The sequence below is a fragment of the Malurus melanocephalus genome, unplaced genomic scaffold, assembly GCF_030028575.1.
Source record: "Malurus melanocephalus ecotype Western Australia unplaced genomic scaffold, MMel_1.1 scaffold_76, whole genome shotgun sequence".
In the NCBI taxonomy this organism is placed as follows: Eukaryota; Metazoa; Chordata; class Aves; order Passeriformes; family Maluridae; genus Malurus; species Malurus melanocephalus.
Window position 1 is genome coordinate 1,890,788 of NW_026623308.1, and position 18,549 is coordinate 1,909,336.

The 18,549-nt window shown below is 38.0% G+C and overlaps 1 protein-coding gene across 4 annotated transcripts in view; it reads left to right on the forward strand.

Moving 5' to 3' along the window:
- The window catches only part of ZNF521 (zinc finger protein 521), a 229,987-nt gene that overhangs the window by 2,220 nt on the left and 209,218 nt on the right, over window positions 1–18,549 (forward strand). The window contains exons 3-4 of one of the 4 annotated variants that reach the window (XM_057367247.1): window positions 15,026–15,088; window positions 16,139–16,198. The exons of 1 other annotated variant lie outside the window; for it this stretch is intronic. In XM_057367247.1, the coding sequence (XP_057223230.1) occupies window positions 15,026–15,088; window positions 16,139–16,198 (123 nt within the window). Of the gene's footprint in view, window positions 81–15,025; window positions 15,089–16,138; window positions 16,199–18,549 lie in introns of all 4 variants that reach the window. 2 more of the 4 variants (XM_057367248.1, XM_057367250.1) reach the window with 2 other exon arrangements.

The window sequence follows — 18,549 nt, forward strand, 5'->3', positions numbered from 1 at the left end:
AAACATCTCTGGATGGGCGCGCTCCTCCCGGGCCGGTCTGTACAGTGCAGTGAAGTTGAATAAAGCCTGGGTGGCGTCAGGTCAGAACATCTATAAGTTGTCTGCTTTTGGGGGGTAGGGGCGTGAAGGGGGGAAAGAGGGGTGAGAGGGAAAGGCCATCGGAGATGAGGGCGACTGGTGCGGCCCGGGGGCTGCCGGCCGTGCAGGGGCGCAGGGTCCGGCCAGCCCCGGCCGGGGAGGTGACCCGAGCCGCGCCGCGGCGGGCGGCAGGCCTCGTTTCCTTCCCGGCTGGGATGGCGAACACCAGGAGTTAAGTGCCTGGAAACCAGCGCAGTTTCATAGTTAGAAAGCAGGAGCGGGGTCTGCTTTTATGGACTTGCACAGGAGGACCTGGCAAAAAACTGCGCTCTCTTCCCTTGAAACAACTCTTTCCAGGAGTTCCCTTTTCAAAGTCTTTTTGTTGACTTCAGTGAGCTTTAGAGCAGGCTTCAATTCTTTTTTCTTTTCTTTTTCGTTTTCTTTCTTTTTCTTTTCTTTTTTCTTTTTTTTTTTTTTTTTTTTTTTTTTTTTTTTTAAACTCTCCAGATACTTTAGAAGGGAATAAAGGGTGCCTTGAATTTACTGCTTTACCTGCTGCTGCCGTCTGTATCTAGTTTACCGAAGTTTGTGCAGTTCAGTGGTGCTTTTGTTTGGCATCTTGTGAAGAACAAACGAGCCGCTCTTCCCTTTACCTTTTAAAAATGATACCACAATGAAAGTTCTGTTGCTTGGGTGCACGCTTATATTCCGAGCTTCCCAGGGAGGATTTATTTATGTGCGCATAAGAGTTTTAGAGCCAGTAGGAGAACGACCAATTAGCCATATTTGCAAAAAGATTCAGGAAAACTTTAACTGAGGGGTAGTCTTAGACCTCCAAGTGTTTAAGTGCAAAGGAATAAAGGTTCAGAATTAATTGGCAAATAGAGGAAATTGTTCTGCTGTTAGACATTGACATGTTTCACTCGTGGTGATTTGTTACATGTGTTGCAGAGAGAAGGTTTGTTTCAAATACCTTCCTGTAAACATCACTCTTAATTTAAAACAAAAGATACAGCTTCCATTTTATGTGGAGGTATGGGCTTTGCCTTTCTTATGTACCAGTTGCCTGAGAATACCTAAAATGAGAAAACAGCAACATTGTGTGGTTCAGATGGAGTAGCTTAGATTTGCTGACAATAAACTACTGACTTGAGAAAAAACCACTTAATGTTCAGGATGGAGATGATAGAGATTTCTTTGCAGAGTTTTATTTACTATTTTTTAACTAAAACCAGGCAGTAAATCAATCATCATCTGTAATTATTSCTGCAGTAATTACCTTTGGGGAGTGGGTTATCATTCTTGGTGGCCTTTGTTCAAATATCTCTTTCATTTTTCCTGTTTTATTTTTCTTGAATCATGTCAGTTTCTGAGTGGATTAATAGTATTCTGAAAGCAATCTTACAATCTGATTGTAAGATTTCTGAAAGGGCTAATAATGCGATTCGTCTGAGGAGCTGAAAGATGCTTGCATAGACTAGCATTTAAATTCATGGATAAGAGTTTGCCCATCAATTATTGCATCTTCATTTTTAGTGAACAAACAAAGCTCTAAGTAATGTTGCAAGGAGAATTTCAACTGTACCTCAAATRCAGCACTTATTTAAATTCCTGATTTCTTAAGTATTACTGATTTAGTYAGTACAGAAAGTAGTTCTACAGATAAAAATAAACAGTATTTTAAATAGCTTATTTGAAAAACTATTCTTTGAATGTATGTAAATGAGTTATTTAAACTCATGAGTGYTGTTTTACATCTAAATAAAATATGGAGTTACACATTACATTTCCAATTTGTCATGTACTTAGCAACCCTTTCTGGGGGGAAGATATAAGAGATATTTTTGATATGTCTGTCACTTTTGATAACTTAATTTGAAACTTATATCTTAGGGGAATACTGATACGAGGCAGGTAAATACATTCAAACAAAATGACAATTGAGTTTTTCATATCGAGTGCATGAAACTAATATTCATCTGAAATGGTGGGTGTTAAGAAATAGCTAATGACTTAATTTCTTATATTTTTTGAAAATACATGTTTTTGAATTACCCTGGTTTCTGTTATTATTCCTTTTATATTTATTTCTCTCTATCCTTCCYTTTCTTTTTTTYYCCTCTTCCCTGTTTTGGTTTCTTGCCAACTTTGGTCTGATTGTCCCCCAGCACTTGGTGAAGGTTGCATCTCAGGTTTGGACCTAGGAAAGAAAATAGGCATGGCTAAAGTTAGATAAGCCCATTATAATTTAAGAATAATGAAATCTTTTTTTTCTGACCAAAAATAAGATTTCWTTATTTTCTGTGACAAACACCGTCTCTTACAAATACACTGCAGGTTTGTGGCAAAAAAAGGGTCTCAAATGGAGAGTAAATGACAACTTTCTGAAAAACTGTAGTTTGAATATCTTATTTTACTTTAGGAAGGAGGAATTAAAGTCCAACTGTCRGGTACTTTAAGGCAGAAGGATCAGTTGCATCAAACTCATCAGTTCTGACCTATATTTCATTCTACTGATTAATTTATCCTATTTCCTTGGCTAGTTTCTGGGAAAAAAAAATCTATTAAGTATCATTGACCTGATCAAAATCACCTAATGCRTTTGGTGAGGGAGGGAGGACAGCCAGAGAAAAGCAGGTGGGGAAAGAGAAGTCGGAGATAYGATACTCGTGTACAAGCCCCAAAAGAGGCACTGTGCAAATGAAGGGTATCAAAGAGGGGCAATTGTTGTGAGTCCTTAAACTCCTGACACCCAGGGGCAGAACCATTCCCTCAGTAAAACTGTGGTGGAGACCCCTGTGATGAGAGAGCAAGGGGCAGGGGGGAGAGCAGCTTCTTGTGTCTTGTTTAACKTGGCCATTTGAGTTGTAAACCTTTTTTTTTGTGACTTGGCATGCTTTGGAGATATCACACTTGAGTTACTGACTGCCTCCCCCCCCCCCCTCCTTCCTTTCTGGTTTATGGGGAGGGCTTGAGGTTTTTTCTTTGCCCTTACTACCGGCTTTTGATGAGAAAGTTTGTTTAGAAAAAAAGTTACAAAAATACGGTCACTTGCAAAGAAAATTAGGTATTCTTTATACAAAATTACAATATAGTCCTACTGAATGTTAAATGCAGGTTTCTCTAAGCTAAAGCCAGGTAATACTCATTATTACATTCAAAATCACCCATGAAAAATCACTGAAATGGTACTTGTTAGATAAGCTATCAGAAGGAAACTAGTACAGCTTCACATATTTAATAGAAGTGCTGATCTCTGATTTCTTTTTGAGGGAAAAAAAAAAGAATACTATGTTTTGGCTTCAAAGTAAATTTTTACTCAATGCAATTTTGTGTCCTACATGCAGAAATAAAATTACTAAATGTTAGTTCCTAGAAAGATGAGCGGGACGCATTTCTCATCTGTATTTTACATACCCATGTTCTGCTTAAAGAAGGCTTGCATCTTGAAATATTTTGCCAAGCCCAGAATGTGTCTTGAAGTTGTCCCCTGCATTTGAGGAAACCTAGGTAATCTTTCCATCCTGAATGAATTTACGACTGCAGCTCAATTCATGCAGAGTATCGGTGGACTGAGTARATATATCTGTGTTTCAATGCAACTTGCTTTCTCATCATAGATTCCAAATGAAAGGATGTTTCTCATGCAGGAGTACAGGTGATGTGGTGTAGTACCAAGGAAGGTAGAATAGTAGTGAATTAAAAGAAAAGTGTTACTAAACAGCTGYAACAGTTCAGAGAGAATTTGGCATTCGGATTCCCTTCCAGCAGTAGCCTTTACATTTTTCTGTATCTGTCGATTGTTTGAATGTTTATTTGCAGCCTCAGCCCTCCCCGGCTTCCAAATTGCATGGGCTAGACTCAAAAGTCATGAGATTGTCTGCTGATTAGACTATAATCAATCCAGCATAAACAAAAACAGCAATTAGTATTGGCATTATTTCTGTGAACTTGACTTAAAGTTTCAGTATTATCAGTTGAAAGAACTTTTTCTGAAGGGSCTGTTTTCAGGAACTGTGCTATTTTGGCATCATCATTTTATTGGGAGGGAACAAAAAATTCATAAGATTCCATTTGGCCTGAAAAGCAAAAACATCTGTTTGATGCATGAGTAAATTGCTGTCTTCTATTTGGCCATCCAAAAAAGGGCAAAAATTAAGATACCAAACATAAAAGAGTACATGAAAGAAAAAAAAAAAGAAATTACAAAGAGGATTTAAGATTAGCATCTTTTTATAATGCGGGCTATTTATAGTGCTCTCTTTTGGACTTGCCAAAGCATGCCTTTATGTATTAAAAAAATCCGTAACAACAAAAACATCCCTAACCTTTAGTAATATTCATTGACTTTGGCAATGCATAGTGATATTGATGGTCTTGATTAGCTGTAGGATTACAGCAATGCTGCCCAGTCGTTTCTGGGGCCAGCATGGGTTATATTGACCATCATTGTCTGCTGCTTGGGGTTAGGTACTATCAGGAGTGAACATCGAAACAGCTGCTGGTTGTACTGCTAGTTTCCACGAAGGTGAAGTGTCGTGACAAAGATAATATTAAGAGGTTTGGTAAGGCTGCTGATGTGTTTGGATTGGTTTGATTTTGTTTTCCTGAGTTGCTGTTAACTTGTGTTACAAGGGAAGCTGTCAGTATGGAGGCACTTATCTAACATGTGTAGGATAACATTATCCACCATGATCTAAGATCTCTTGAAAGGCTTTATGTTGCTCTATAATTCATTCTGTCTAATTTACAGCTGGTTTAATAGCTCTCAATTCTTTGTTCTGAAACACGATTCAGTRTTTTCAAACTTGCACATTTTGGGGAAAAAAAAATCTTCCTTTTGATTAACCGTGCATAAGGAAAAGATCCAGAAAAACTGTTAGCACTTTATGTAGACCATATGGATTTGGTATTTTTTTTTTCTGTGTAAAAGAATTAAAATAAGATATTTAGAAGGTTTTTTTTTTTGATTGATTAAAATGCAGCATAAGTTCCGATACCCTAAGACAATCTCCTAACATCTTTTCCTAGGCATATTTTACAGTTTCTATTGGTTTCTGCAGGGCTACCTGAGCTCAGAATCAGTTCCAATTGGGGGTTGGGAAAATGTGTTATCACTTCAATCAGAACTGTGGCACATATGTGTGTGTATATGTATATAAATGCTTCCCTGAAGGGACAATATACAGATCTACAAAGAATTTGGCCTGTTTTATTTGGTGCTGTGAAAATGTACATGTCTGTTTTCAAATACATCTTGCAGAGTGTTRCTACAAAGCATTAAAGTTTTCCAGTTGCTGTCTTTATAAAAGTTGGACAGCACAAGAGAGGCTTTTAAATACTTTTAAATCGTAATGTAACATTTGGCATAGGACYCTGACAAAAGATGGATGTGCAAAGACCAAAAGAAGTGGTGAGGTTTGTTTTTGTTTTAAAATTAGACAACTTGGGTTCTATTTCACCTCAAGTATGAGTAATTATGCTAGTTTAGCAATTATTAGAGATGAAAGAAATTCTGTTAGATATGAGTCTCCTAAACTTCAGTAGCTTTAGTTTTAGCCAGGATAATGATCAAGGAGTAGTTAGCCATATGCCTAGGGACTATGCTGTAGCAAAAAAGATAGGGCTGATCTTGGGGGTATCCTTATTACAACATGTTATAATTAACATTTTCATTCAGCCCTCCTACTTTCCAAAAAAATCTGCTTTATATTCTTCTGTGCACACATTGGTAAGACTGCACAAAATTGCTCTCTTCCAATGAATTTTTGAACCAGGACAGTTATCTTCCATATTTAAAATATTAGTTAACACTGGTCATGCTTTTTTTCTCCCCATTTCATGTTGTTTTAGTTTCAGACACATTTTTTTCCTCTCTATACTGCGTTATTATTAAGAAAAAAAAGATGTAGAAGATTTTCTCCCCCTTCTCTTCAGGATTTAGTCTAGGTTATACGTGTCCTTTTGGGGTGTGCACGTTTGGGTTTTAGATTTTCCTTTAGCTAGAGTGRTGCTGTGCATGCCATTCTGCAACTGTTCTTTGTACAGCTGAATCCATATAATGTGTTCTCAAAAGGGTTGTAGGGTTATTACTTACCAATTCTGCACAATTAAAGCCCAACAAAATTTTAGATTTTGGGGAGTTGTTTTCATTGTTTCCCCCTTCCCCCCCTTCTTTTTTTTCATGGGAGTAAGGCAGAGGTGTGTTTTTTCAGTGAGTGATTTGTCTGATACTTTCACTTTTAAATGTAGGTGCAATTAGGTGCAAATTTTCTTTGGAAGAATAGAATTCCTAGTCCTTCAAGATTTCTTATGTATGCATATCTATATCTATCTATCTATCTATCTATCTATCTATCTATCTATCTATCTATCTATCTATYTATATCAGTATARTGAYATTCCCCCCTTCTTCATTTAATGTGATATGGGCTTAATGTGGTTCTTGAAAAATGCATTATCAATAACAAGCTAGCCTTCTTACAAATTTGGAAGTGCTAGTTAGACAGTTGGCTGAAGCAGAACACCTTTTTGTCCTGAGGAAAATTGGATGGGATGTTGATAGTGAGGATTCTCAGTGTTTTTCTCCTGTCCCAAACCCCATCCTTGGAGAGCTTATTCTCTCATGCAAAGGCAATAACCTGGAACAGGAATTTTGTCCTTACCTAACAARAATGCAGAACTGCTCTCCAATTTCTAACAGAGATGCTCAGTGTTCCACACAAGTGTGGAAAAGCTAGARCACTTCTATGTCTAAATGTTCTGGTTGAGTGTAAAATAGATGGCTTTTGTGTACAGTCCCCGAGACTTGTTGTACCCTTACTATTTTTATGTTGTGTTTTGCTGGAAAAATACATTTCAAACAATGAATTCCTTGATAATTGATTTTCTAGTTTTGTATTTCTGTTGTTCACTCTTTTAGTAGCATATCAAGTTCAATTTCCATTATTGATTCATTCACTTTTTGAAAGAAACTTTAAAAACAAAAATAAAGAACCTGCTCTGTTTCTGGACTGGAGGATGTGATGTCGGGAGGCAGTGTCCTTGGGAAGACCAGGCTATGCTTTGATCAACAAAAACTTTCCCTGGCACTGAATTATGATGGCTGGGGATTTTTTTCCAGACAGAGTCAAGTGACTTTCTAACTTTTGACAGTAGCAGTAGGAAGGAGGAGGGGGTGGGGAAGTTAATTATTTTCCACCTCCAAAGAATACAATTGTGAGGAAGGAACTTTCTGATTCACTGGTTCCAGGACAACAGGATGTCAAGATCCATGCCTGATGTAACATTTTCACTCTGAAGATGGGAGGAGGAAATGGGTTTGTATTGGTCTCTGCGTGCAACCACTGACTGGGAAGGGATTGTGTTACGTGACTTATAAAGGGCTAGAGCACAGGAACAGATTTGGTTTGCAATTTCTGGTGAATCTGTTGAGTARGAGACTTGCTTGTCAGATGCAAATGTAAATCAATGCAGAAAGGTCAGAAACCTTTACGGCCAGGTAAAAAATTTAAAAAAGGAAGGACTTGCATGCTGCCAGATGTTTAGTGCTTAGATGTTGCTCTGCTTAGTTTATAGTTGACTGGTTGCCTGGTGGCATAGTCACCTTGCACCAAACTCTTGGATTCTTTATATAATTCACAGGTGCTTAGGGGTTTATGAGTGTTGTTGAATAGGAACTATTTTAAAGGAGACAGTAGGAAAATCTTGGAAATAATAATGTGTCTTGGCTCCTCCCCTGTTCCATKTGTGGGCATCTTTGTGCAACAGGGCATCTCATAGCAGTCACTTATCTGACTCAGGTTTAGGATATAAAGATGAAATTCCTTTCCTCCCAGGCTAGAAGGAATTGAGGTGGTGTGCTYCTGCTCTTCCTCTCTCCTTTAATGYAGAGGGAAAGTTCTTTGCCCTGCTAGGATGTGAGAGGCAGGGGTTCTGTTCTGTGCTTTGTCTAAAGGTGTTTTATCTGTATCTCACAGGGAGGATATCAGTCATTACACAGCAGCATATTGTGTTATAAGTGTGAGTTGCCCTGTTATTTTTGTCAATGATGTTTCCTTTTTCAAAAGTCTAATTAAGAATTTGATGGACAAGAGGGTGAGAAAGAGCATTCATACATGAGACTCAGGGCTCTGGTAGCTTGAGTATCATAAAGAAAAAGGGGAGTCCTGGTCTGCCAGGTATTTACTGCCATATTACTGGAGTCCACTTACCCTGCTTGCTGTGTGGGTGCCATAAATATCATGCTAATTCTTCTTTCTGGTTCGGTGAATGTTGTAGATAAAGTGTGGCAGATTCAACAGCAATGAATGAGTGCACCTCAAGTCTGAGGGTAAGGGTTCTTTGTTAGGAAGCTCACRACTTGGGTACAAATCCTTCTGATAGAGGAGAAAGTTCAGCTGATGCCACCCACATCCTGGATGAGTGATCTAACCAGTGGATGTGGGCAAGAGGGGAAAAGGAACACGTATTCCAGCCCACACATTTTCTGCCAGTGTCTTATAGCAGCCAGGGAAGGGTATATGAGCTGTGAAGAACCAGCCCTTAGGATTGTATCCAAACCCAGGGTAGCCAGGAGAATACTTAATTTTCCACTGTCCAGCTGTGGTGGGGTTTCAGTTTGAATTCAGCACTGAGGAAGCCTCGATGATAAAACCATAGGTGCTGCCTGACCATAGTGGCATCTGGGCAGAACTGCTGACTATTTAGACGCAGTATCCCCTCACTGTTTTATTTTTGCTTCTAAGCTTCTCTGTGGATATAGATCAAATTGCTGTTCTGCATGATAGAAAGTCTAGAATAGAGCAAAGAGTTGGAGAGATGAAAAATTAACTTACAAAACCCTGGTATACAATGGAAAGGGATTCATCAGGGATAATCTGATTTGAAGGAAAGTAGGTGTTTGATTTGGTTTGGTTTTTATTTACTCAGATAAATGTATGTCTTTAGCTAGTAGAGTTAAAGCATGCAGCTGTATTTTGGTTTCATATTGGAACAGTGTCAGACAGCCCAAAGTCCTCAATTTGTGTCCCATTTTAGGCACATAAATAAATGACTTAACTTTCAGAGGCTGTGATCATCTACAGTAACATTTACTGTAAGTCTTCATAGCCCTTCTTCATACCATTCATCTTCAGACTTGTGTAATGTTGACTACTTTGAGGTTCTGTGATCCATTCATCAGTTTGAGTCCAATTGCTCTCTCTTGCTGAGTTTAGACTTGTAGAGTTTTTAATGAATTTCCTATATTCTAAGCACAGTTGAAAATACAGTCTATAGAAGTACCAGAAATACTTATTTATGTCGTGTGGAGTAAGAAAGCTGAGGTGATACCTAGCTTCAGGATAAGGASAGGAATTTGTTCATGTTTAGTACTGAACTTGGAAATTAGAGTTAAATTTTATCTTAGCCTCCTGACTTCTGTCTTCCCCCAAAATGGACTGGCTGCCCASAGCACATTGTCAGGAATGGAGGTGAAGTACTCAGTCTAAGGCAGGCAAGAGAGCTGAAAGTCCTGACTGGTACTAAGAATTGACTCCCTCCAGCTTGACTAATTCTGGCCATGGTACTCAATTTGACTATGAGATCTACCGTAATCTGTTATGTGTATGATAGAGAGTCTTAGGGATGACTGAAATTTACTTGTGTTTTATAAAAAGCTCTAAGATTCTTGGGAGAAAAGTACTTTTTAAAATATAGCATTATTAGTTTACTTAACAATAGAAATATGASTATATGTAGATGTGTTTTATCCTTGTAAAAGGATGCATTGTTATGGAGGCAAAGTTGGAATTTTGGACAGGATTAATTAATCTATTACCTCARCTATCCAGAAAAAGATATCTTTCCTCCCCCTACCCAGCTTTGGGGTTTAGAATTATCCCTGTGCTGCTGGAAAGAGCATCTTCTGCCTTTTCTGCACACAGTGTTATGTAAAACTGGACGTCTTTAGGCTGTCATATTTGGATACTGTCATCCTTGAGATCAAGGGTTGGAAGAATATCCAAAGGATTTCTTAAGCATAATTTCTTTCCACTTAAGTATATTTATTACTTTTATGTTTATGTGCTGCCTAGGAAAATACTTTATTTTAGAATAAGAATAATATTTTCCAACCACTACAGTTTAATTGGAAACTCCTAATTCAGTCATTCTACAAGAAGAACATTAGGGGGAAAAAAACAAGCTCAGTGTTGGGATAGACTAGAGAGAGGAGTGAAAAATATGAGTGCTATGAGGGACTTTGTCTTCTGGAAAAAGCAAATGCAAGAGGAAAGAATGCTTTATATAACAGGAATCTTTTAAGGAAAATAATTTCCAATGTCAAGAGAATATTGTTGCAATGCTGAGGGGGAGTAGAAATAGGAAAGGGGTATGTCACAGCACAAAGGRAAACAAATCAGCCATATAAATATTCATGCATATGATTAATTGGATTTTTGTAAAGTTATGGCTACACACTGAACTGGTTTTCAATGGAGTTCTGAAATTTAGATATTTGAAATGTTGAGATGCCAATGCATTTATTTTTCCAATTCTTCTAACACTAAAGCTTTTGGGAGGATATGCGTTTGACAGTCAAATTGGTAATCTGGCTAGTAGCTGACAGACATGAATGGATGCTAGGTGAAGCTGTTCAGAAGACAGTTCTTTCTTAGTAGCTCTGAACTTTYATGAATGCCAGTTATCTTAAAGGCCATTATGAAGCATTCTGAAATGTTTGCTGAGTTCCAGAAGTCACCCACTGAATTGCTGCTCTTGTGTGCCATGGGCAGGTGTGAAATCCTGTGCTGGCATGTGTCAGCCAGAAGGGTTTCAGAGGTGAGTCTCAGGCACCAGTGGTGCCTAGGGAGAGAGGAAAGCCAAGGAAGGTGTAGCCCTAGCAGGTGATTCATTTTCACGTGATCCTTCATTTAATACTTCTCTGTAACTCCTTTAATTTCAGTTTTGTATCCTGACTGAACCCTTGTGGAGACGTATTTCCACAGCATGTTATTGCAAAGTGTGAAACATCTTCAGAATCCATTGACTTTAATAGAGCTGGAGGATACTCAACGTCCCCTGCAACTGGCTCTTAAATTTGCCTTCTGCTATATGATTAATCTGTCTGCTCACACTTAATATCTACCTGTGGATGGTGGCAGTATGAATGTCCTCTTGGTTTTTATGTGGCCACGAGGAGAAGTGGAGAGATACTTGCTGAAATTACAGTCGTTTGCAGATACTGAAATAATGGCACACACGTTTTATTTCTGTTCTGTCTCAGTAACTCAGTAAATTGTGTATTGATTATGCTAATACAGCTAGTGTCTCTATTACTTGTCTGTGGAAATTATTCAAACATGTAGATTGAAGATGCACTTGGCAAAGTTACCATCCTAAGAAAAAGGCTTTTGTGCAAAGATGGCTTTAAATTGAATTACTAATCATATGCTAATGGAAGTTTATAGATCAGGTATTGAATTGTAGGAAATGCAAAGTGCAAGGTAAAAATATGTATTCTGAGCTTCCTATCCTGACAGTCTTAGTTGCTACATTAGGTTTATTTTCACATCTCCTAAGGAATATGTTTTATGAAGGGATAAATCAATAGCAATCTATTTTTATAGTTTATTTTGGGATACGTAGCTTCTCCTGCTTTGTTTACCAAGCTGCAAAGAGGCTCAGGCAYTTGGGGCAGTTGTTWTTTTTTTTTTCTTTTTCAAAATTTATTAATCTACCTAGACTAGAAGAAAACAGACTTTTTTCAATTATCTTTTGCTTTTGTTTTATTATGGTTTGTAATAGGTCAGAAACCATAAATCTTAGCCAGAGTTCTCCAAAAGGCTTTCCTTTCAGGGAAACTGTACTTTTCCACATTTCTAATTTTATCCATTTCTTTTCTGTGTGAGGTTTTTCCAGGCATCAACAGAAATGACTTGCAGTCTTCCTTAGGGTGCTAAATCTACAGATTAACTTTTCAGAGAAGGGGAATCCTGGTTACTCAGTAGAATATGAATGAGATTTTGCAAGCTAGAAAATATGTGTATGTTTTGTAGCAACTTTAGAAAGTAATCTCCCTCCTTTATGGTCTAACCATGAGTCCCATGAACAGACCAAGCAAAAGGGGTGAAATCCTCATTGATCAGCAGGTGTTGCTGTAGAGCAGTCAGGAGCTTAGTTTTAAATTTAGGACTTTGATATCAAAATTCCCTTAGGTTTTCCTCACTGGCTGCCCTTAATGGCTCTACTTGGTTTGTTGCATTTCTCTGGGTTTTTTTTTTTTTTGGTCTTCTTTCTTTGAAAAGGAATAGTTGGTCTTAATGTTGACATTCAGCAGCCTAAAGATGAGATGTGTTTTGCCTTGGACAGTGGCTATACCAAAGCCTAAACATCCTAACCTTTTACATGGATACAGCTTCAGTTTAGAGATACTTATTTTCTTTTTCAGTAAAAATTTAAAAGCTGGTATCTGTCCCATCCACAGYTTTTATAATGGGAGATATATTTTTTTTCCTATTACTCTCAAGAAGTGTGGCATCCCAGTTGTAGTCATCTGGTCCTTTTTTTAAATTTTATTACTTGGGGTTCCTGTTTTTGTTTCTCAGATGTTGTCCTGAGAAAATAGGTAGTAGGAAATTGATCATTTGTTGTTTTAAGGAACAGATGTGTCAATTGAGAAATATTGCTACAGCTAATAAAACAGGAGACCTGTGGTCATAAACRTGTAGTTGTAGGGACAAGGAATGTTGTTGCTTTTATGACAACATGTATGTAGAAGTTCTGTTCAGCCGTAACGTCATTTATTCATGCTGGATTGATAAGGTATTATTCTGGCTTTCTGAGACCTCACCTTCCCTGGTATTCTGGCTTCATTAAAGAGAATTCATCTCACCTTATGCTAGGATGTAGGATATGCTATAATGAAGGTGACATGTCTATGTGCAATTACAGTCCTAGGGTATCAATAATTTTGATGTTTGAATTACTWATAGTGCATACACCCTACTCTTTTATTTGCATGTCATCCTTGTACCTTTTTTCAGTTACATTCCATGCTTGTGCTAGAGAAAGGGTTTTGGTTAGCAAAATTTAAATCTTTGCGTACATTCTACTAAAAGGTGTCTTTTGAAAGAAAATGGTGTGGTTAATGTTTAAGGAAGGTTAACTCTGGCTATGTGTTGTGTTGCTTTTGATAGTCAGGTGAGTTTAACAGTGACCTGAGAGCTGAAGTAGCCCCGAAGTTTTCAGAATCTGGTTGTGAAAAGGTGTTAAGGGCTAATCGAGAGCTTATCTGATGCTACCAGTGTAGCTTGCTTAATGTAAGGAATACCCTTCCAGCTGCAGAAATGAGCTAATTTAATGCAAAGGAAAATGCAATGCTATTTTGTAGGTAATTTGTGCTAATGCTAAGATTTCCCCAATTCAGCAGGTTTTGTGGAGCAGTTTTATTTTCTTTTTGCTGTATTTCCCCCTAAATATGGTTTTATTTTTCCTGACATGTGTCAGTCTAGATGACTGTTATTGGCAAGCCTTTGTGCCATGGCCTGCTGTGATCTACTTGTTTCTGTTGTGACTGAGAACCCTTAAAATGATGATGAACAAGGGTTTACAAAGATGCTAACCACAGAGTCMCCTGCTTTTATACTTGCTGCCCTTTTTAAGTGCAATAAAGACATAGTGGTCAACCTTTGTTGAAAGTAAACCTCAGCTCTCACTGAATTTTCAGATCCCAAAATAGCAGGGAAGTTGTAAAATGTTTGGTTTCACAAGGCATACGCTGTCATGTTTTCGTGGTACAAAACTGCGTACCTGGAAACAATTTGTTAGGCAGTATCTGTGTTTATTTTTCCCATTTTGGGAGCTGAAAATGTTTGGTGTACCTCTCAGTCAGCAGTGTGAAGCCGAGTACGTTTCACTGTGCAGTCACTTCTCAGCAGCAGTGAGAGATTCTGGTACTGCAGCTGGTGGCAGCAGACATTAAGGACAGAGCAGCAGAAAAAATTAACTCATGCATTTTGGTTTACACTTAAAAGTGGAGATCTTGTTTACTTCTCAGCAGGTAGCCACTTGGGAATCAGTTATTGAAAAGTTCATGTTTGAAAACCTCAGTTCCATCTTGAAACTTAAGAAATRGTGGAGTTTTAAGCTGCTTTTCTGAACTGAGTAATGACATTTATCATGGTTGCGTGCAGCAGATACAGCTACAACCTTTACTAAGGCTGATCAGTAGGTAGCGATGACCAAAGAGAATTTCCTCCTGAGGGATGGAAGAGTGGACACATTTTCAGTTTTAGAGCTTGTTCTTGAGAACATTTTTTGGAAATATATCAACAGTTGATGATGGACATAAATAGGGTCAGGTTAGGCTGCTGCAGAAGTTTCTCTGGGGGTTTTGAGGGGATCACAAGAGATGGTTGTTCTTTTTTTCTTTGTTTTTGTTTTTTAATCTAGTTTTATTCATTATTTTCTTGCTTTATTAATGACACTTATTGATCTGTGCCACCTTAGAGAAAAATCTTTCTCTTTAGCTTAGTTTTCGTTTGACCCCATGCTCCCCAAAACTCAGCTTTTCACGAGCTTTTCCCACTGCTTTGTTTGTCTGACCTGTTTCCTTCAGCTGTGAGGATGCTGGGATGACCACTTCAGTGTAACAAAGAAAATCATACAGTGTTGTCCCAGCTGAGCTGCTGGTAACATCAAGGCTGCCAAACACAAGTTCAGCTGAAACAATTAGCTCATGAAATCATATTTTGTGAAGTCCTGGACTGACTGCAGGGCTGGGGAAACTTTTATCTGATCTCTGTAGATGAGATGAGTTTGCTTACTAGACGCTGCCCTGGGAAAGAGATATAAATTGTTTGGAGTCCTTCAGAGATTGTACTTGACTCTTTCTGATATATGCACTGTGTTACAAGTTTCTGGTGTCCTAAGAGTGTCCTTATGAAAACTGGTGTTTTTTTTCTAGAAACTCAGATTCTAGAAACAACCAGTTGTATGAAGCCTTGGGGTTGGCGGAGGAGGAAAAGAGGTACCTGTGGAGTGTGTATATGTATCTCTTCTTTTGCATATATGTCTAGATTTATATGTGACCCCTAAGTGTTGCACTCTCTTGTCCCAAGAACCAGGAAACATACCTCAAATCTTTGGATTTAATTCAGTTGCATGATTATTTTTTGAGGTCTGAATTCTTGGGAGTGGAAATGCTGCAGAAGTGCAGTCTTTCCCCTTTCAGCTTTTTCCCCTGTGGAGGCAGAATGAATTCTTTTCTCTCCGCTGTTCTCTAACTCAAAGAACTTGGTCTTTGGGAGAATAAAAAGGAAATGGTTCTGCCTTTTAGCTCTTCCCTTGCTTTTGCTTTGGGAGAGTCAATCTTACTTAGGCATCGTATCAGAACATACGAGAACAGCGCTCTCTAATTTTTCAAAGTAGCAGCAGAATGGCTCTTGTTAGGTTCACTCACCCAACAAGTTTTGAATAGTGAATCTGACAAGAATGGTATTGTTTTTAGTTCTACTGCTCTGGAAAGCTGTGAGCCAAGGGAAAGATGCTGGCATGGTATATACAGTAAAACAGCATGGGGTTAGTTCTCCTTTGCAAGGCTGTCTGCACTGCTGAGATGTTTGCTACTGACTATAGGATTATTATTATTTTTTAAAGCTTGTGTATGAATTAGCACACACACCTCTCCCATCTGCCAGGAGAAGGCATTCTCTTATCTGTGTGGAGCAAGCAGAATCTTAAAACCCAGAATTGTTCTCTAATTTAGATCCATAATCAAATACAGTAAAGTGCATTGAAGGCAAATATCCCAGAGGAAATTCGATTTGCTTTTTTTAAGCTGTGAAAAAGATTCGGTCACTCTGTTCTCAGATTTATAGCTTCCATACAGCAATGTATTCTGTCTTGGTCTGGTCTCCACTTTCGCACTTTGCAGTGCAGCTTTTCTTGCCCGTRTTGTGCAAGCATTGCTGGCTTTCAGAACTGAGGCTGGTGTTAAAGATGCTTGAAACACTTCAGCTACCTACCTAACATCTTTTTTGTTTGTTTTGTTTTTGTTTTGTTTGCCTTTTTCTGACAGTAGAAGAAAATGAAACAGAGGACCATCAGGCAGGTGTGGGACACACAGCCGCACAGACTGGTAATGCTGAATTCCTTCATTAGTGCTTGCTTACCATTTGACAACAGTGTGAGGGATTTTTGTGTCGGGGTGTTTTTGCAAAGCCTGCACTCTTCTTTCTCTTTCAGCTTAGAATGCATTCTTGGGGCTTTGCAATAGAAAATAATGTTCTTCTCCCCTTACCTTTCAATTTCTGACAGTTAGAAATTCTGCCTTTTGTAGGTCAGCTGACTGAAAGGGAGATGCTTCTAAAGTGCAGCATGCTTTTTCTTTTTTTCTTTTTGTTTCCCTTTTTGTAAAATATAATTCTTCTCTACATTCCCCATGTAATCCCCCCCAATACCATTTCAGCTAAACTTGATTATTCATTTCACTTAAACTGTTTTTGTATTTGGAAAATATGCGGATAGGGGTAATTTCTTTAAAGGTTGTTTGTATAATTTCTTGCTAGAGATTAATTAAGGGCTCTTTAATTTTAATAAGTAAGATTGGGTGGACAAAATGGTTGTTTGAGTCAGGATCACAGGGATAAGTATTGTTAATAATCATGAAGAAATAAACGTTAATTCCCCAAAACAATAGAGACTTTATTATCTAAAATKGTTTGGAGAATACTGGAAATAACTTGTTTCTGTCTTTGATACGGGTTTCACAGAATTTTATCTGAAGAGAAGGACTGACTCTTCTGAATAGTCTTATTCATTCAGCTGAGGTCACCTTCTGGAGTAAGGGCTGGCTYCTTAAGGATATTCCTAGAAGGCTAGTCATCTCTGAATTCGTGTAGGTAATTTGTTTGAGAAMAGTTGGAGTTATTCCTCTTATGAAGGTGAAGAATGCAGTTTATTTCTTCTTCAGCTCAAAGACTTTATGTCTCTTGTGTGTCCTGTGGGTTTGTATTTGGTGCCTTTTATAGGTTCTAATGTCTTTGTGCATAAAGTAGATTGATTGAAAAGAGTAAATAAAGTGAAGGAATTCTTTGCCTTTTTAATCATAAATTTCTCAAACTCTTCCCAACGTACATATGTCTCCATTTAACTACCTGCAAATTTAAAGAAAAACAAACTTGYCCTGCTGTGGACACATGAAGTTGAAAAATAGGTAACAGCAAAACTAGAGATCAATATTGCAAGGAATGGTGGCTCTTCTGCATTTTTTTCTTAAAATAATTCCCAGTGGTTAAGTTGCCTTGCTAGTTCATTATTTCCCATCATGTCATGTGTTGTTCTCTGTTTACTTCTAGGCAGGATTTAGCATTCTCTCCAGCAAGAATGCAGTGCTGATATTAAAAACAAAAAAACTGATAGAGCAAGCAGTACAGAAGGCCTGCACTGTGTACACCCTGCCAGAAGTTTTTATAGTAATACTTTGTATCTAAGCCTTGGCTCTAACCATTAAATGTGCTTTTTATAGAGTACCAAGTTATAATGTAGTGCAGCTACGGCATATTAATCTTACTGCAGAGATTTAATGAGGCAGTTGTTTTGCGATGGACACTATTGGGAGCAGAGAGCGACAGAGTTTTACTTTACCACTGAGCTGAAGAAATATTCCTTGCCTGGTAATAATTATAACCACATGATCTAAGTTTTCCTTTCTTTTGCCAGCACTTTTCCATGCAGAAGTGGCTTGGAAGGAGGTCTACTGCAAGGCAGTGAAATGGATTGGAAAGGAGGCTGTTTTCTTGGTAGTTTGATGTTTTAGTTGGGATTATCTATGGATCCTTGCAGCATAGGCAGWGATATGTAAGATGAGTATCAAGAATACAGACAGTCTTTGCCAGTCCACTGAGATGATTTTTAGATATTCATTACTTTTGCTTGACTTTTATATGGGTTATAAAAAGTAAATGTGGTGAAACCTCATTTTTACATGGGCAGAATAGAATTTCTGCCGGTTGGCCTTAAACCGCTCTCATACTTGAAATTAATTGAAGTCCATGGCTTTATTGCCTCCAACACTTTTAAGCCAATGCAATTTTTCATTTTCCCTGAAGTTGCAGTTTTATTAGACCAAGTTACAGCAATAACATCCCTTATGAGAAGGAGGAAGAAGGGAAGAGGAGAACCACCTGCCAGGGAACATAGTAATGAGAAAATCATGCTTCTTTTAATTTCCATTTATAAATAATGTTAACATAATCAGGAACAGAAGACAACTGTTCTTTCTCTTATTTTTTTTTAAAGTACCTTAATAGGTAGGATTTATTTTTCTTCCACAACAGCAACCTTCATTCATTTCTACACTAGATAATTTTCAGTGGTATCTGAAGGTGGAAATGATGTGTGTGTATTGTTGCTGATGTGTATTGAAAATTTTCAGTTGGTGTATGGGCAGTCTCCAAAATAGGGCAGGGAAGCCTCTGGAAATCACAG